Source organism: Scaptodrosophila lebanonensis, unplaced genomic scaffold (genome assembly GCF_003285725.1).
Source record: "Scaptodrosophila lebanonensis strain 11010-0011.00,11010-0021.00 unplaced genomic scaffold, SlebRS2 tig00001412-arrow-pilon, whole genome shotgun sequence".
In the NCBI taxonomy this organism is placed as follows: domain Eukaryota; kingdom Metazoa; phylum Arthropoda; class Insecta; order Diptera; family Drosophilidae; genus Scaptodrosophila; species Scaptodrosophila lebanonensis.
Window position 1 is genome coordinate 9,906,764 of NW_022060739.1, and position 19,716 is coordinate 9,926,479.

The window sequence follows — 19,716 nt, forward strand, 5'->3', positions numbered from 1 at the left end:
CGCACGAAAAGTGTACAATAGCACGCAGGGTTGCCTAATCGAGACGACACTTCTGCAACAGTAAAAATTTGCACTGAAGTCAAGCTAACTGCACAATAAATTATAGTCTTTTCATAAATTGCTAGGTTTCTTCACGTTTTTCTAATCGTTTCAATTATGTAATTGTATGTAAAGGTCCTATTTATTGCACAATTTCCGCTTAAGGACAACCCTTGCAGCTGTAACGATTCAGGTAAGCTGCCAACGCAGCGGCATGAGCAAACAAGTCAATAAGTTGGCAGTACTAAAAATACCAAATATATACCACGCATGAGTTGAATTTTAAATTATAACGAAATTTTATTGCATTAATATCACAAGCGAATTACAAAACATAACACACACTTATTTGCTGTTGCTTTATAAAAGTGTCTCCTCGAACGTGCGCATTTGAAGAGCTGTCGGGAACGGCGACGCCGATTTCATTGCAGACGCTGAAAACAAAAATAAACTTTTGTCAATTATATTTTGATTTAATATTAAATTAAAAGCTTAATTAAAGTTTAACTATTTGGGTGTGTACTTTAATGCGCTGCATGACATTCATTAAAATACACCTGAAAAATTGTTCAAGCAATAAAACCATTTGGTGTCAGTACAAGACTTGAGTTGCCGCTTTTTAGAAGACCCCGCACCAACGCCAAATCATCGGGAGTGAGCGACCAGCCCGTCAGTTGGCCAATGGATTGCAATTCAGGGCAGCTGTCCATAAGAACCTGTCAAATATATATTTTCTCAGTGAGTTATGAACTCCCAAAATAGATTAAATTGATATTGTCGCACCTCTACAGCTTGAACGGTTAGTTCAGGCGCCAAAGTAAACCAAATGTCCTCCAAGACTTTGAAGTCGTGTTGCATAAAAATGCTGTTTGAAAGAAATAAATGTAGCATAAGAATAGGCTGAAGTATTTATAGGATCTGTAGTAAAAGGTTTATAAATGTCTTATAAAAAAGCAACCAGAATTTGAAAAACTTAATATAAAGTTGACAGGAGGAATTGTTTCCAAGAAATGCTTCTTAAAAAAAGGTGTGTTATTGGAATTCCTCTTCATCACACATTTGAATTAAGTTTTTACCTGACTATATCCTCATCCGTAAAATCCACAGTATCCACAGCCAGACGCTTCAAATCTGTGGAACTGCACAGAAAAGCTTTTAAGGAGCTTGTCATCACAGAACAGCTGAGTATCTCCAGACCCTCGAGCTGCTGGAAGCGCGCCTGACCAGGCCCGTAGGATAAACTGTCGATCATGTAGCAATCCAAGTCGATAAGCGATGGGCATAGCCGAGCCAATCTGTTCAACTCCAAGTTCCCGTTGCCCTTGATCATCGTCAAATGCCGCAAATTGCGTCCAATGGGTCGCTCCAGCAGTGGCAAAAGTTCGGTCACAATGAACTTATAGATCTTTAGCTTGCGAAGCGTGCGGGTGTGGAGAGCACGCAGGCATCCCGTCTTCGGAGAGTCCAAATATAGGGTCTCCAAACGCGGGCAAGTCTGCATGATGATCTGAAGCGTCGGCTCATCCGTGGCCGTGTCGTGCACATACTTCAAGCGACACTTGAAATGATCATCGATGTTATCGTAAATAAATTTCAGAGCTGCACCCACAAATGAGAAGGTGGAGAGGGTCTCCACCTGCGGACAATGCTCGAGAATTAAAGCTATATCCGAATGGCAAATATTCTCTTCGCCCGGCATTCCAACATCCACAACCGTAAGACTCTGAGCACACAGACCCTTGCTCAGCAGATCGATGCCGATTTCGGTAATATCTGTCTCACCCGATATGTCCAATATTTGCAGACGTGTACAGCTCTTGGCTATTTCCTCCAGCAGCCGATCATTGGCTATATATGGCACATATAGCTTGGTGAGTTGCTTGCAGCGTTGCACAATCGCATACATATAATGCATATGCTCTTCCTTCACCCAAATCCCCTTTAGATTGAGCACCCTCAGCCCCGCACCCTGCGCCGCGATCACTTGCAATATTTTCTCGTAATAGCTGAAGGGAAAGACCTCAGTAACCAGGAAAGTGACGCCACAATTGAGCAACATTTGCAGGCACGTAAACCGCATATTGGCATCCAAATAGTCCGAGCTGAGTATCACGCGCAACAGATCCTGATAGATGTTCGAAGTGGCACCCGCCTGGGTGAGATATTCGTTCAACTCCACCATCACTATATTAATATCCAAACGCACATCGGGCGCATATTGCGAATAGCTGATGGTGGAGACCAAAAGATTGGCCAACTCGGCCAAGGAGCTGTCGCTTAGACTGCGTACCGAACACTTTTTCGACATGGCTTATAACTTTCAAGCAGTTGTACCGTTAATTATAATAAATACTAAAGATATGTATATATATTAGTGAGTTTTAAGCTAGCAGTCAACTCCGAAGCACGCCATAAGAATATTTTTATTTGTTTTGTAAACAATATAGGCGCCGGCCTCTAAATTGGCAAACTACGACGCATTTGCCTTTTGGGACTCCTAGCAGCCCCAACCACTTGGCACTTTTAGATCTATTCGACGCTATTTCTTGGCAAACTATTGTTACATCACATCAACACGAAAGCACTTTGCAAAAACAGTAACTTTCTATCGTTAACTGGGTTTATTTCCTTGGTATTCTTAAAGTTTTCACACAATTTCACTTTTCTATATGTACTGCTAATATTTCTGGGACCCGAAAATAGCTTTTTATATTTATATATGCTATGAAAATTCACAAGCAATGATCGAAGCGCGTCTGTTGTGATCGTTTTGGCTGCGCGTCATGTACTGAGGAAAAACTATTTTCAAATGGGACGCCCAAAAGTGTTTGTTTTGAGCGAAAAACCTGCATTAACCAAATTTCAGTGCAGGCACGGTGGAAGAGAAAATGCGCTACACACTTTTGCACCTTTAGATGTTTGGCAAGATAATAATTTATATATTATATCCCCATCAAGTGCAAGATATTGGTTAAGAATGAAATTAAAATAGAGACAAAAATACCGATATAAACTGGACGATAAAGTTGCTTGTAAATATAGATACATTAATAAAACACTTACGGCTTTTTCATTTATAATATTATATTGCAATACTAAAACATTGAGAGTGCTTTGCATGATTCCTATTATTATCAAATCGGTGTTATATGCTTTAAGGCTGTAGGTAGCTAGGCAGCTTCATGCGCATAAACAGCCATGTGGTGAAGAAGGAAACTATAATAAATATGAAGCCCATGGCTGTAAGCAGCAGCCGATTGAGATTCGTCTTGCCTGGGGCGTGCGTTTGATCCATAATGATGAAGCCCAGGCTGCCAATAGTGAAGAGGAAGCTGCTGGCCAATCCCTCCATAATGTATTGGCCATTAACACGGTATGGCATAAAAGCTACGGGTCGGGAATGTCCGTGTTCGTCAACGGTGGCGCCCACGCTTGGTGGTTCCACTATGACATCATAGATAATACCTGAAGAGTAACAGCATTGTTATTAACATGTGAGATATTTTATACATATGTACATATATAGTGGGTCACAGTTTATTTCATAGTGCATTGCATTTCTTTCAAGGAACATTGGATAGAATAATATACATCTGCACTTATTACGCTGTCCATAACTCTATTAGATTAGCAATGTAGAATTCATATTTGAAAACATTCACTTGCAATCCACTGCAAATGTATATTTGTATGTATTTATGTGTATGTGTGCATATTTACCTCCCGTCACAAGAAAGTATGAGAGCAACACAACAGAAAAAACGCCCATTGCCGAAGGCATTGGTATGGACAAACGGCGCACTTTTATGTTTGGTGGCACGAGTATGTGAAAAGGCAGGCTATACATTGTTTCAATCATGTTGCTGGCTTAATAAATAAACAATAAATGCGAATAAATAGAGAACAAGCCGGCAAGATTTCTTGTTGACGTGCGGCGATAATGATGTGAATTCTGCAGCAATCGCTGAGTCGATAGCACATTAGCAGCTGCCAACTCGCTCTTATATCGATGACAGCCTGCATCAGCTGGTTTGACAAATAAGTGCGCAATAAATTTAAAACGGTTTAGAATAGAAAGATAAGTTGGTGGAAAACAAGTGAAATAATAATTAAAATAGCAGTATGTACATACTTTTATTATATTTAATGTCACATGCATTTCAGGTAATTGATTTGCCATTGTTACCGTGTACCTGTCAGTTATTTCCAGCCTTAACGCTATTTTGATTTGGCTTGATTTTGTTTATCCAGCCATTACTTGTCCGCGAAAGTTGGCAGCCCTGCATTATTGCATCAATACCATTTTCCTATTTCGGAGCTGCGTTGCAAAATTGGGCAAAACAAAGTAAATAAACAGCAATTTGTTATACATAAGGACAAGCATGGCAGATGCCAATGCAGCCGTTGCAGCAGGTATGTGCATGGCCACGCCCACAAACACCATGCGCCTCGAATTATTGACAAAATACATATTTACACCTTAGCAGGCAAAACGCCGGCAATTGACAAACGAGTACACAACATTGGCGATTTAGCGCTTTGGCAGCGCTCCCGTGCCTACTATGACCTCATTGGTTTTATCAACGGCACCAGCACAGCCATTCAGGGCATTAAGACTACCGATGAGATGCACGAGTCTGAGGTGCTGCGCAAACTGCTGCAGATATTCGATGTTCTGGAACAGCTGGTGGAGCGGAATCCGCCGCTGGAGCAGCCTCAGAGATTTGGCAACAAGGCGTATCGGGACTGGGCGCGTCAGATGCGCGATGATATCCCACAGAAGCTGGCCCAAGCGCTGCCCACGCAGAAGCACAAATACCTGAACGAACTGCAGCAATATCTGATGGAGGCTTTTGGCAATGCGACGAGAATTGATTACGGCACTGGACATGAGCTGTCCTTTCTGTTCTTCATGTGTGCACTCTTCAAGGCAGAGGTACTGTTGGAGCAGGACATTGTAAGTGCCGCGTTGCGTTTGTTCAATCGCTATTTGGAATTTGTGCGTCAGTTGCAACGTGCTTACAATATGGAACCTGCTGGAAGCCAGGGCGTGTGGTCGCTGGACGACTATCAGTTCGTGCCCTTTATCTGGGGCAGTGCACAGTTAGCGGGTGGGTATGAAATAACCCGTTAAATGTTGTGGTTACATAATGTTATCCTTTTAGTGAAGAGTCCCTTCGATCCGGCCAAGTTTGTGGATGAACAAGTCATCAATGACTATAAAAATCATTTCATGTTCATCGGCTGCATCGATTACATTTGTAAAGTGAAGACCGGCCACTTCGGTGAGCACTCGAATCAGCTTTGGAGCATAACAGCTGTGCCCTCATGGGTTAAGATCAATGCGGGTCTGGTTAAAATGTACCAAAAAGAGGTGCGTTGTTTCTATAATGAAACTAACTCCTTGCTTAAACTGCCCTGCCTTGCAGATTCTCTCCAAGTTTCCTGTCATACAGCACGTTTACTTTGGGGAATTGATGTCCTTCGATACAGTGGCCTCGGGTACACCCCTAAGCAGTGCACGTCTCGGTTATGTGGCGCCTCCACCCTCGAAGCGCATTTGCATAGGCACACCTGCTCCGCCGGCGCCTGTTGCTGCGCCACCACCGCCCGCTGAGGCGCTACAGAACGATTTGAATGTGGGGGACTCGAGCAGTGAGAGCAGCGATAATAGCGTTGTGTTGCGTCCACGCACAGGCTCGCCAGCCTCACTGGTAGCCACCGAAGGCTCAAGCATGTGCAGCGACAAACCTGCGAGTCAAGATGAAGTGGGCGATGCTAGCAAACAGCCGGCGGACTAGCTGGTTTTTCCCTCCCTGCTGTTGATTCTCGCATCTTTTTTTAACGCGTTATGTTGACAAAGAGTTCTAAATTATATGTATATTTAACTAACACCTTTGTTGCATAATTCGATTTTATTTTGATGGTTTATTAAAGAGATTAGCCGTATAGAGCAGAAATAATAGAAGAATGGGTGGATGCTAGTTGGAAATGAAGTATGGCCAAAGTACTATTCAAAATTGGTTGGCTTCTTTTCCTTAGATAAGCTTGGCTGGTTTGGAATGTTTGTAAATCGACTCTTTAAGCTGACTAGTCAGACATCTCATAGTTTTATACTGAGTCCTGCTTAACCTTCATTTTGTTACCATATCCGAGGCCAACGTGGCCAAACGTGTTCAAACGCATTTTTTAGACGATGTTCGTTTTTTTGTACAGTCCTGAATGAAATGTTAAAGATAAGTGGAATTTTCAGTTTATCTTTATTGCTGCATTGCTCCACACTTGAGCTTCGCATATGTATGCCACTTCCATATTTAATGTAAAACCGATGTAAATTGCTTTATCAAAAGGCACAGCAAGTGGCCACTCAAGCGACATCTCTTCCCCCATCCCCTCTTCGCCATTTGCCACAATTGTTAAACTTTTGCCATTGAATTTTTGGTTGTTTCGCGTCAATTGCCATAATTTCGAAATGTCATTACATTCTGTCGACCTCAGACTGACAATGGCTGTGTATTTCGGCCACGTTAAGAGGCAGAATCGTTGAAAAGTTTTGCATAAGCCGCGCCAGCAACAAGCACAGCATTATAAATTGAAACAAATGGACGTGATTACAGCTTTACAACAGCAACAACAACAGCAAAACAAATAACAAAAAACAGAAATCAATATGCTAAATGAGGCATGCGAATAAAAACTTATACAACTTGCTCTTTGTCAGTTGGTGGAAAAACAATATATACATACTTATATAAAAAAACAGCACGAAAAGTATGTTAAAAACAAAAGTGGCAGAAATAAAACTGTGTGGCTGCGGCAACGGCAGCGCCGGGCATAATCATTTATTTTCGACACATCATTTATCAAACTGAAATCCAACAGCAGCTTGTAGCGCCCCCAACAGCCACGCCCCCACAGTACTACTTTTGTTTCTGGAACATAGTTGCGTATTAAATCTTTGCTGACACGTTTTGATTGAAGACTTGCAAGCACGGACTGCGATTGTTGTGTGAAAATAAATGCCTACAGGACCAACGACCACCACACTGTTGAGGGCTAAGTCGAGTCCGAGGATGTGAATCGATTCCCATTCCCATTTGGGCTCGATTGGATGCAGCCCGATGGTGTCGATGTGATGAGACAAATTATAAAGGAGTTTGCTTCTAAAGCTTAAAAGAAGATATGTTCGATTCTTCTCTCTATGGCTATTCTTCTCTCTATGGCGATTCTTCAACGAGATAATATTTTATTCATATTTTTTGTGAACTCAATTGACTTTTAATGTTTCTAATAATAATGATGAACAATTTGTGCTTACTGGGCTTGAATTTAAATATTCTTAACTAAGCTAAAACTTGAAAAACATTTAAGAGATAAAGGCGGCGCTCACAGATAAAACCTTCTTTTTTCTTATTTTAAGAAAAACCTCACAAACAGTCGCCTCAAAAAGAATCAAATTGAGGAATATGTTCAAAAATATAACAGTATCCATCATAATGGCATCAATATGGCCTTAGTTCGTATAATCTACTTATTCCTCGTTTTTAATACATGCGAGTATGCATCTAGTCCTTTGGAATATTGTTAAGATTTGCATTTTTTGCACATTTTAATTCAATACAAGTTTTAGTAACGGCTTAGTATTTCCCAAGCAGATAGTATCAACAAGTTGTATCAACATTTGTCTGTTTGTACAACTTTGTTTCGCAGCTCCACTTTCAAAATGTGGTTTGGGAAATTTAAAAACTGAAATTCTTCAGACCATTTGCAAGTTTATGAAATTGAATTGTCGGGTGATTCCTCGTCCCACTGGCAACATTTCTAATTCATTCTTGTCTTGTGGCAACATGGTGGCAAAATGTGGAAATGTTTGCACTTTTTAACTCGATATGCTGCAGATTAAGTTGAAATATGCAATGTCCTGCCAGTCCAGTGGTGTTGTCGGCTGTTCATAAGCTTCTATGTATGGTTGGTTGGCTCGTCTCTGCGGCTGTCTTTTGCCCGAATCATGCAATTGGATTGCTGAGCTGTGAGCTTCTATTGAAGACTGTTCATGCCTGCCAACCAGGCCCAGATCTCATTCCATACACGGCTTTATGCTGCTTTTTAGTGTGTGCTAGTTGTTGTTGTTGTTGTTCCCGGCACGCATATGCTCGTCTGTTGTTCATGTGGGACCACAATGAGTTTGCCAGCATGAGCCACGCCTGCCTGGTCACTGCTGTTTTCTACCGACTGAGAGCAGTTGGATGGAAGGAGATGGGTGGGGGTATGGGTATGGGTATTGGATTTGGGTGGGTTTGGGGTTTAGCTCACACGCGTCCGTTAGCCTTTTGCTATTCATTATTTTTGGTTGTTTTCGGGCGTGTCGTCAACGTTGGTGTCGTTCTCGTTCTCGTCCTCGTCCTCGTCCTCGTTGTCTTTGTGAGCGTCAGCTGCTGCAACATAATGGAGTCGAGTCCTGACAAAACAACAAACTACTCTCACCACAGCTCTGCAGCCCGCTCGCAACGAGCCTGTGAGTCGTTCGCATATTTTAGACACGGTTCGTTGTACTCCCGTAATTTAAAGTTAATTTAAAAATTGTTGCATTGCCACAATGCTGGAACAGGGGGGCGAATACCCAATGTGCGGTCAATGTCACAAAGTTGTCGAGCAGGAATTTTCTTTTCTTTCCCACAAGCCACGGGAGTTTGCAGCTTTTAGTGTAATTGTCTGTGTTGTTGGGCGAAGAGCGGGGCTTCGAGTTGATCAAAAACTTTGCTTAAGGTGCACCGTTTTTCCCAATGTGGGCAGCTACAGCTATTATTTTACCAACACAGCACCGTCGAGCCCTCATAGACAATAACTAATTTAGGTTGTGCAAGTTTTTCTTCTTCCCGACTTACCAACTTTTGTTGTTGGCCAAAGTTTACGCACCAACTTTAAGCAAGTTATGCAAGTATCGACTATGAGCCAAATAACACTTCGGGGAACATGGCGAACTCTACGCCGATATAAATACTAAGCTTAGCCGCTAAAAAGGTGATAAAGTTAATTAAAATGCATTCGAAACAATGTTATCCGAAAACTGCAATAAAACTTTAAAACAGTTATCGAAAACTTTGGAAATTCAGGTAATTTAAATACCTACATATGTCCTTTTTTATTCACCATTTAAGTTTAAATAAAGAATACAATTTCAGTTCTTCAGTTGAAGTTTAAAGTACAATTAAGTTCATGCTATAGTTCTCTTTGATAATTAGAGATATCTTACTAAAGCTTATGAAAGCTAGTCATTTTGATATATAAAGACTTAATATAGCCAGATGATATAAGAATAGTATATATATATAAGGAAAGAAAATGATTGATTCAGTAATCATAAATCAGATTTTAAAGCTCCTTCTATGCATGCTATTATTATCCGAAGAAAGGTTCTTATCTCTTCTTCCTACTATGTGAATAATATCTGTCCAGGTATATGACATCCATTTGGCTGGCCGATCGCAACTGCCTCCGTGGCGCAATCGGTTAGCGCGTTCGGCTGTTAAGCGAGAATGATGTAAGAATGGTGCAGCGACCGAAAGGTTGGTGGTTCGAGTCCACCCGGGGGCGCACAAGATTTTTTGTTTGTATTATTTATAAATAAATTATTTATGTGCAATTTGTTTTTGAAAGAACTAAAAGGGAAATACTAAGTATATACAAATAGTTGTATTTATATTATTTTTTCGAATTAGTTTGCACTTTTTAGTACTCGTCCTAATCGTTTGTGTAAACGCTGTGTGTAAACAAACCTAAATCGTCATCGAGGCCCATTAGCTCAGTTGGTTAGAGCGTCGTGCTAATAACGCGAAGGTCGCGGGTTCGATCCCCTCATGGGCCAACTGCTCTTTTTTCCATTTTTCTTATAATTAATTATATCGGAGTTGAAGGAAGCTTTTAATACAACTAACTGATAATGGTGTTTATTTTGATAAAGTTTTAACTATATTTGTAGAGATTGAGATTGATAATTATGCTCAGAATAGAGAAAAGAAGCACAAATAAAACGTTTATAAACTTGATTAAAGGCAGAGGTTTTAATTCTTTTTAAATAAATGCTTCTCTAATACAACAATTAAACTTAGACACAATTAAAATTTGGCAAATTGTTCTTTGAGAGCTGCTAGATAATCAAAAATTAAACACTTTCTCACAAAATAGCAAATAATGTGCAGGCAAGTAATTAGCAGAGAATTCAAGCAAGCGCCCAGGCAAGGCCGTTGCTGGAGAAAAGTGGTCTATAAAGCCCCCCATAAGCTCTAAGTATGTAGCTGCTGGAGAGGCACGATCTGTAGTGGCCATCCCCTTGTGTTGACCAGCTTGGCACGTTTTCTTTTCTAATTAATATCCACAGCACCTGACGCTACGGTCGCAATAGCAACGATGATGTCCAATAACAAACAGCGCTTCGCAAATAGACACCCACTCGTACACACCCACTCATATGAACACACACGTAGGGCACATAAAAAATGTGAGAGTTATTAAAGACAAACATGGGTACTTGCATTTTGTGGACACTATAGTCCGCACACGCACTCACGCGCACTTTTTATGGCTGAACACGAACATTTGGCTACAAGCTGTTTGTCTGTCCGACCGCCTTCGGCCATAGCAGACCCACTTCTGGCTCCCTGCCAACAGTTCGTCGGTAGGCCCTACGGCCTACAATTCCGACTAATGCATTTGGCTCAGCTGTCTATCCCGCAACAGGAAGTGAGCGCAAATCCGCCCAAATGCAAGCAAAGAAAAAAGGCAATGGCTAAATAAAAAAAATCAAGTTCGGCGCAGGGATACGCTGTAAGTATTTTTTTCCCTTCATTAGAGAAGCTGAAGCCTAATATGGCCATTATGTATTTATTACGATGACTGCGCCTTGTCATTCAGTCCATATTTAAACTCTGTGAAGTGTGGCCTAATTGAAAAGAGGTCAACAGCTGAATTATGGCCAATGCTCAACTAAATAAAAAAGCACTCATATCTATTAGGCAAATAGTTTCAAAAAAAGTTTACATTTTTTTAAAAGCATCTTTAAAGTTATTTCCCACTTTAACTAGTTTAATTACAAAACCAAGTTGAGTTGTATTTAAAGCACCAAAATATGTAAAATATTACCATAGAAATAAAGCAGCTCTCCAGCTCTAAAAATATTCAAACTCAACAATCTCTTGAATGTACTCTGATAGCTTGAATAAAATGATGTGCTTCTACAAAGGTTTTTCATTTATAATATATATTATTATTAGTGCACACTTGATGATCAAATGTGCAGCAATGCTCCAAATGTAGTTATAGTGTATTAAGACAGTTAGTTGAATGCGCACGCCATTGGCATCTCGTGTTGTCTGTTTTGGGCCCGAAAACGTGAAAGGCAAAATGCAATTTGCCGCGCGAGCATTTCACGTCAGAAAACCCTCTGAATAGTCTGCCAAGTCATGTTTGCATAACAAAGTTTTCTGCCACAGCTAATATCTGAAGATTGTTTAATGCTCCTGACATTCCTTCTGATTTTCCGCCTTCTGTTGGCTGATGACGGAGCGCAACGCGTCCTGATAAGCCACACAACTTACTGCCAAGTTGGTTGCTCGGTAAACGGAAATTAACGCTAATGATTGTAATTTTTATAAAACCTTGCACTGCACTGCACTGTTCTCATATATAAGTAATTCTTTTTTAATATTTATGGGCTTTCCAGTAGAGTAAGTGAGCCTTAAATCACATGCACGCAGTGCCAGCGGTGCGTATACGCAATGGCTTTGTATGCATTTCCCTTTCAACTTGCGCGTCGCTTGGCAACTTCGCAAGCCTTCTTGTGGAGAAAAACAGAGAACAGAAACTTTGTTCCATGTATAATGATGAGTAGGGAACAAAGTCTTTGAGTTGGTACGAGTGGTGTGGGCGGTTGATATATGCATTTGAATAATTGTCATTGTGCTTTAACCTTCATTCTCGTATGGCATAATTTTCTGAGAATAATGCAAATATGTGTGTAGAAAAGTTTTTAATTACTTCTTTTTAAGAATGTTTTATGTAATATAATTAATTAGCTATCTGTCAAAAATATATTTATTATTTTTATAATTATAGTTGAAATATAATAAAAATACAAGTACAGCACGCCTCTATTTAGAAGGCGATGCAATCCTTTCTTTTAATAAAAATAACTGATTAAATCAACTATTAACAATTGAAATCGTTGCCAGCTCCAGTTCATATTTAAGCACATCCTGCTAAATCTAACTTAGCTTGCTAGCCCTGCCATTGTTAATCATTTCGAGCTGTGGCTGCCAATTAGCTCCTTGTGGAGTGCCTAAGTGCTTTTTATGAATGTTTTATATAATGTAATTAATTAGCTATCTGCCACAGCTATAAATAAAGTTATTTGTTATAATTAGACTCGACATTAGCAAACTAAATTATAGTTAAAATAATCTAATATGTACAGCACGAATGCTAAGAATGTATCCTTTATTAAATAATAAAAAAAAAAACGGATTAAATCAATTGTTAACGATTGAAATCGTTTCATATTTAAGCACATCCTGCTCAATCTAACTTAGCTTTGCTAGCCCTGCCATTGTTAATCATTTCGAGCTCTGGCTGCCCATTAGTTCTTTGTGGAGTGTTTAGCTGCACTTTGGCTTAAGCGGCACTTCAATTAAGTGACACAGCGTTTTCATTTGTTAAGTGCACTGTCCACATGGATAGTAAAAGGACGAGAGCTACCTGCACAACTAAAGTGATTGCCTGCTAATGAAATGTGACCCGAGGGCCTCGATTGCGAGCATTAGATGCAAAAATCGCAGTCACGAGAAGTGCGCGCACTGTAACATAAGTGCCAAACATGTGCAGGCCAGGTCAAATGGAGGTCATGTCGAGGGCTCCATATTAAAAATTCTATTTGGAAATTTAAGCCGCAATGTTGCGGTGGCTTACTTTTTTTCATCTCCTGCTTTTTTTCAGGCTTTCAACGGCTGCCAAGTTGCCGGCTGTGTGCAGATTGGAATGTGTTGGCATTTTATTTGTTGCCCTTTTTCCTAATTTTTTTCTTTCTTTTTTTTTTGGGTGGGAGACTTCAGCTCCCCAAACGGCATTCAAATGCACAATTGTTGTCGCCGCTCGCAGGCTGCATGCTCAGCTATTTTTTTCTATGTCGTGTTGCAGATGCCATTGTTGTTGCTGTGTATCTGTTAGCCTGCTAAACATCCGGTTTTGCAGTCGCTATGTTTCGTTTTATGTCGCTCAACATCCGCTCGAATAGAGTGAAAAATAGCATTTTAGTGGGTTGCTGCTGCACTTCTCTTCACTTTTTTTTTGTTGCTGATTTGCACATCGTTCCCATATGTGGCAGACCTTAACAGCTTGACAATGGCAATGGGAATAAGCTGTAAAGGCAGTGCCCGGATCTTGGTTGGAGGTTGCCAGTTCAACTTAAAGTCGACAAGCTTTGAGGCTGGCTGGCTGGTCCGGCCAAGCGTGTAAGTTAAATAGCAATTTGTTGAGCATCATATTTGTTCATGCATATGTGAATTTTGTAATTTCAAAAGTTTCGGCAGCCAAAAAGTAAAGCGCATAAAAGTTCTTCCCAATATAAGTACAAATACCGTACATAGTCGTACAATATGCAAGTGAGTGAGTAAATTGTGAGTTGCATGGAAACGCATTTGCATGTTGAATTTTCAAAGCAAGTTGCAACGCGTTCACACAGCCACCCCAACATACGAGGGCAAAGCAATAAATAAATGATGTTCTCTTTCAAAGAACAATACATTTACAGCTTCTTTTGCATGTTCTTCGAGTTGTTTTTATTCTCCGCCATTTAAGGACTTTATATACATGTGTATATATGTGTTGGGGATGATTGAGAAGAAATGTAAATAAGCATTCAAACCATACATTATTTAGCTCTTCCATTAAGAAATCTTAAAATTAATTGTTAACTCTTTATTTGTATTATGTTTAAGGAACTGGGCCGTAGATAAACAATATGTGATGATAGGATTAGCCGAATGATTTAATTTTAAGTTTCCCTCTCTATATATATAGTATGCAATCCCCTCTTTCATTTTTTTAAAGCTACTTATCTTATTACAATTATAACAAATATCATTGAAGGAATTATTTTCGGCTTTAGGTGATGTCGATCTTTCCGCTTCTACTATTGAAATAATATAGTTATTTATTTAAGCTTCGTGGGAATATAAACTGCTAATGTTATTTTCTTCTCAGGATTATACAAAAACAAATAATATAAACAAATATATTTAAGACATTAAGTTATATTATTTGTGAGCACTTTTCGTCCACCAAAAAGACTTACCGGTTGTAAAATAACATTATGTGGATACTATTTTTTAAATAGGAAAATTTTAGAGTACAAAAAATAATATTCTTTTAAGCATGAAAATGTGGGAACCTCTATCCGATAAGAGCTGAATATCGTTTCAACTTCGTTAAAACGATAAAAACTAATGGGCAGCAATGGGTTGTTTCTTTAAAAGAACAACTTAGATTAGAAGCTGTTTTGAAATTTCTGCAATGAAGAGCTGTGCTTAGTTTGCAGTAGGATGTAGAATCTATGGCTCACCTATCAGTCCGCCCTCGAACATCAGCTACCCACACAGCATTTCTGAGTAAAAGAAAATGTTTACTGCATTCCAACTTTATTTTTTTATGCGTTAGCTATGCAAAGAAAAGCAGAGCAAAGCAGAAATTGCAAGTGACTTAAATAAGCAAATACACATCACACTCACATATGTACATATGTATATATGTCCCTATCTATATATGTTACATATGTATTTTGTGTGTGGCAGCTTCAAAGCTTTAACGCGGCTTGTGGCACTGCCGCCATCAAATACATGAAAAATCTTTACGGCGTCAGCACTTAAAACACCTTTTGTACACTCTTTTGTACTCTTTTTTCGTGTCGGCTACTTAAAAAACACTATTTTTTACTATAGTTTTTAGTATGCTGCCGCTAATACAATGTTGCTGGCAACAGTGTCTTAAGTTTTTACAGCCTTGTGCCGACAAGGGCCTTTTTATACACTCGCACATAAATTGCCTACCAATTTGTATAGGGCTTAATATTTTGAGCTTTTTTATGCGCAACAATCTGAATTGCCGTTATAAACAACATAAGCAATAGCAACAATAACAACAACGGAACGTAGTCAATGTTGCAAAGCACTCAAAGCTTCAAAGACATGGTGAATAATTTGTGAACAAAATACAAAAAGTGGCAATTACTTTGTGTGTGCGCTTTGTGGCGAGCTTTTCTGAAAATCTGCATAGCAATTCAACTTTTCAAAGTTGTATGTGATATTTTAGATATAGTAAGCGCTTCAAAGTAGCAAAAGGCTGGAAAGTGAATGCAAATTTTCTGACTTAGAAATGCCTTTTGCACAATCAAGAAGCATTTCGAGTGAGCCGACGCAGGCATGTCCTTCAGAATGGCGGTACAAGTCTCTTGAATGGTTTTAATAGCACTTTTTCTTATGGGCAAGTGCAACATTCAGAAAATACATATGTATGTATAATTGTTAGACGAAGACAAATCTGACGAATAGGGAGTGGTTGATGATTTAAAATACGATATATTTTGCGAAGAAGTATGGCCAAAAGGAATGATTTTTAGACGAATCCTAAGTCAATGTTGTCTTCACTTTTTACTTTTTCAATCTACTTTTTTTTAGGTTTTGGCTCATCTGGGAGCTTCTATTAGGCACATTTTCAGAATTACATTGAAAACATCACATTTCCTCATTAGTTACAATAGCCTTTTCAAAAAAAAAAATGGAAGCCAGCGTCTAAATTGGTGATAAAAAGACCAAAGGCTTCTTTAAATTACAATTTCCAATTAAATGCATAGTGTCCGTTCCGTTACTTAATATTCTATCAATCATATTGATATTTTGGAAATAATTATATTTGAACTTTCTTTTTGTTATTGAAAAACTTGACATAATTGCAACTCCTTCCCACCTTTAATAAACTAAACTATTTAAAAAGAACTGAAAGTGTTATTAATTCTGGCAATTAAACCTATAGCATAGTATTTCCAAAGTAGTAACAATTATTGCTGATTAGTTCAATATAATTCTATTCAATTAATCTGCTTACGATCGAGAACGATGGAGCACTCTTTCAATACAATACATATAATTAGATACGTACCGACAGTTCCACTTAAAAAGGGAGTCTAGTTTTAGTTCTACCCAAGGGGTTAAGCTCAAACAATTTGGCAAACTCTGCTGGCACATTTCGATAAGCCATGTGTGTGCCGAACTAATCACTCAAAGCGTATTTGGTTTGTTAGCAAACTTTACTTCGTTGCACACACGATTGAGGTTCATGAAAGCCAAGTCAACTCTACAGCATCGAATTGTCAAAAGCGCAATGGATAACTTTGTAGAGCCATAGTCGAAATTGCGTAACTTTCAAATCAGACGACTGCGGTGCAAAGCCACAAGAACTGGCCCCCAGCCAGCACATCACCTAGCCGCCCAGCATACGCCCCATTGTCACTCCCAGTCTGAAGCGTTTGACAGCCGTTAAGCCAGCAAAACAATTTTCGCATTTCCGGACAAGCCAAAGAGCCAAAAAGGCATGCCAACACTTGTGGGCGCACCATTAGGCACAGACAGGCGCACAGCTCTCCCACACATCCTTCCGTCCTTCCATCCTTCCCGCCATCGGTGTCGCACTTTCCGCAAAGCTAATTGGAATGCATTTCAAGTGCAGCGACCACAAGTTGCAATTGTTGGCACAAGGACGACGCACTCAGAAGCATTTAGGCAGCCAATTAAAAGCACTACGCTGCCTTTTTATAATTCATTCAATTTTTTTGTTTCAGCTTCATCCATTTGCTGAAAATCATTTTAAATCAACTTTCGAACCATTGAAATCAAGTTGATTTGATTTTTTCTGTTTATATTCAATTTATATTTGCCTGCTGGTTTCCGTTGGGTCAGCGCTTTGTTAGTGACCGACCGAACAGCCAGCCCGGCTGCCAGCCAGAGTTGCCAAAGCGCCGAGTCAAGTGTATTTTTGTCTCAAATTGAATTTGCAATTGAATGCGCAGGCGAGCTCTGTGCCACAGGGCACGTCAAAATAAGGAAGTCTATGCTTTTTTTGGTTCCTTTCCTCATAATAAAATTCTAAGTAAATCCTGTTAAGCTATGGGGGTGATCTCTTTGCTAGGGTCACTGCTTTTTAACCCAAAACAAATTAGTTGCAGAATAGAAGGCGGGAATTTGTATTTTTAGGCACCTGTCCTACTGCTTTTGAATAATTTGAAGCTTTGGCAGAAGTTTGTTTAGGCGAGCAAATTATTTGCATACGAATTTGTGAAACGTTAAATAGGTTATGAGGAAGATCTGTAATAGTATAAAACTTTCATGATACAGATGTTTTTTAGTCTAAGATAAAATATACTTTACAAACGAATGGAATTTGCTTTTCTGACCGCATGAAAACACATTCAAAACAAGTTCCCATAAGTTAATGGGGGGAGTTTTTTCAACTTCATTTAAATATGTTTTTACTGAAATAACACAAATAATTTGCACACACATGTGCGAATGTTTTGTAATAAGACCTAGACAGTACATTTCAGACTTTTGTGAAAATACAATAGTTTATTTTTGTAAAAAAATTCTTGATTTCATTTTGGAATTCAACAAATTCTTGTGAATTCTTGGCATTCTATGCTGTTTATTCTCGTTTGATTTTAATATTTCTGACAAAATGGGCGCCCACAGACAATTACAATTGTTCTTAGGTATTTTATAAATAAATACAAAGTTTGTTTATGTTGAAATTGTGATCGCAGGGCTGTAAATAAGTCTTTTAATAAACTAGTAAAAAAATTGAAAAACAAACTCCAATACAAAAACAAGAAAAAATAAATTTAAAATATTACATCAAACTGAATCCAGTTAGTTCAAGATTTGTAACATTTTGTTAATAAAAACTGTTTTCATTTCAACTTCATGACGAAAAGCGTTTAATTTTCTAATAAATATTCATAGTTTGCTGTGTGAGTGTTGGCTTATAGTTTGAATAAATAGAAATAAAATCTCATTAAATGCAATAAATATTTTAAAATTAACTAAACAATTTCTTCTGGGGAGACTTTGAAACTTAAACAATGGAGTCCAAAACAATTTAAAGCCTTAATAAAATACTTTCTTTTTTTGGAATATAAATCATAATATTTGCATTTTTAGGTTGAGTAACTAAAACAAATATTCAGAAATACAGTTGAAGCAGCATTTTTTCTATAATCCTGCATACTAATCAGGCATTCGCTCAAACTTTGTTTTATGCAAAACATGCACAGTGTCTGCAAATCGTTGTCCTTTGTCCATAATTTATGGTGTTGCTTAGCACTAAACTCAAGTTGCTTACAATATGCCACAAGCAGAGAGTCTTTCTATTGAACCGTCCAATGAAAATAGCGCGCTTGGTTTGCTACAAGTATTCGAAAGCTTTTGCTGGTGTTTTAAAAATCGCTTTGCGTTGGCACAAATAAAACATCAAAGATTTACGAGCCATGATTAAGGCGTTTTGCCACTCGTGGAAAACAAAAACAGCTTAAGAGGCGCCAAAGTGATGGGCAAGTGTTGAGCTGAAAGTGAAATTCCTTACTCCTTTTTCCGTATATTTCGAGTGAAAAATGGTTAAGCCTTTGCTGCCATGGTAAGCGCGCCAAAGAGATTGTTATTCCATTTCTTATTTTGCTGTAGTTCGGGGTTTCAGTTGGAAAGTGCGCTACAGAAACTGACTTAAAAGCAATGAAATGATTTGGGAATGTTAACAAAGACATAGCGAGATCGCTATTTTGAGCTGAGAAACTGCAGTATACAACAAAGAAATTCAGACTTTGGAGATTAAGAATTAATTTTTTAAACATAGGAGCGTACAGCAATCGTCATATGTTATGGGGAGACTCTTCAATTGAGTATAACAATAATTTATACTTGCACTTTATTTTCAGCACAAATATTTTAAAGAGCTGTTTTCGCTTTCAAGCTACCCATTTATAATTAAGGATATGTAGTATAGGGAATTACTGTATTTCAAGCATAGAATTATATCTTCATTAAGTTTGAATTGTGACCCTCATGAGCATTTATTGCCAGTCTTATCTTCTATATTTAATTTAATTATCGCTCCTTTAGCAAATAATTTATCTTGACTTGCTGAAAAGTCTTTGCACTGCTTCCACTTTTTTTTTCCAAGCATATGCTTATTTGCGGCAATGTTTTTTAAGGAGCAGTTTTAATCTTATTTTGTAATCCATAGGCTTCAATTTTGAGCTTCTTTTTGTGTTCTTTTCTGTTCTGTGCCCTTGTTACGCGTTCAATTATGCAGCACACTGATTTGTTGTTCGTACACACACACAGACGCACACACACACACACACACACACGACATGGTAACCCAATTAAGCTCACTTAGTGTAGGGCAGCTATGTCAGTCCCACAGATGATTACAGACATTTTGTATACGCGTGTAACGTCTGCCTTCATTGACGCCCCGCGTCTGGGGACTCACAGAAGAATTTTGTTGTTGAGTTTTGTTGTTCCGCCGTATTTATTCGTTATTCTACTTTTTGCCATCCTGCCCATTTTTTGGTTTATTTGT

The 19,716-nt window shown here is 38.8% G+C and overlaps 3 protein-coding genes and 2 non-coding genes across 8 annotated transcripts; 3 read left to right on the forward strand and 2 right to left on the reverse strand.

Annotated features, from left to right (window-relative positions):
- Positions 1–314: 314 nt before the first annotated feature.
- Positions 315–2,727, reverse strand: LOC115631531. 3 transcript variants are annotated; one of them, XM_030528302.1, is made up of 4 exons: positions 1,116–2,727; positions 823–904; positions 623–755; positions 315–473 (listed from the first exon to the last, which is right to left on the reverse strand). In XM_030528302.1, exons 1-4 carry the CDS (start codon positions 2,345–2,347, stop codon positions 400–402), a joined length of 1,521 nt encoding a protein of 506 aa, XP_030384162.1. In that variant the 5' UTR covers positions 2,348–2,727; the 3' UTR covers positions 315–399. The 3 variants fall into 3 exon arrangements, with proteins under 3 accessions (XP_030384162.1, XP_030384164.1, XP_030384163.1); XM_030528304.1 differs by having other exon boundaries at positions 342–473; positions 639–755; positions 1,116–2,726; XM_030528303.1 differs by having other exon boundaries at positions 345–473; positions 597–755.
- Positions 2,728–3,126: 399 nt separating this feature from the next.
- LOC115631240 (putative oligosaccharyltransferase complex subunit CG9662) lies at positions 3,127–3,977 on the reverse strand. Its single transcript, XM_030527950.1, has 2 exons — positions 3,760–3,977; positions 3,127–3,504 (listed from the first exon to the last, which is right to left on the reverse strand). Exons 1-2 carry the CDS (start codon positions 3,896–3,898, stop codon positions 3,194–3,196), a joined length of 450 nt encoding a protein of 149 aa, XP_030383810.1. The 5' UTR covers positions 3,899–3,977; the 3' UTR covers positions 3,127–3,193.
- A 279-nt stretch (positions 3,978–4,256) lies between these two features.
- On the forward strand, positions 4,257–5,933 carry LOC115631239 (serine/threonine-protein phosphatase 2A activator). Of its 2 annotated transcripts, none has more exons than XM_030527948.1 (4): positions 4,257–4,452; positions 4,524–5,150; positions 5,205–5,413; positions 5,469–5,933. In XM_030527948.1, exons 1-4 carry the CDS (start codon positions 4,422–4,424, stop codon positions 5,838–5,840), a joined length of 1,239 nt encoding a protein of 412 aa, XP_030383808.1. In that variant the 5' UTR covers positions 4,257–4,421; the 3' UTR covers positions 5,841–5,933. The 2 variants fall into 2 exon arrangements, with proteins under 2 accessions (XP_030383808.1, XP_030383809.1); XM_030527949.1 differs by having other exon boundaries at positions 4,258–4,452; positions 4,527–5,150.
- Positions 5,934–9,530: 3,597 nt separating this feature from the next.
- On the forward strand, positions 9,531–9,633 carry Trnan-guu. Its single transcript has 2 exons — positions 9,531–9,568; positions 9,598–9,633. It is a non-coding gene; the product is annotated as a tRNA-Asn (tRNA).
- Positions 9,634–9,830: 197 nt separating this feature from the next.
- On the forward strand, positions 9,831–9,904 carry Trnai-aau. The gene has a single exon. It is a non-coding gene; the product is annotated as a tRNA-Ile (tRNA).
- Positions 9,905–19,716: the final 9,812 nt, after the last annotated feature.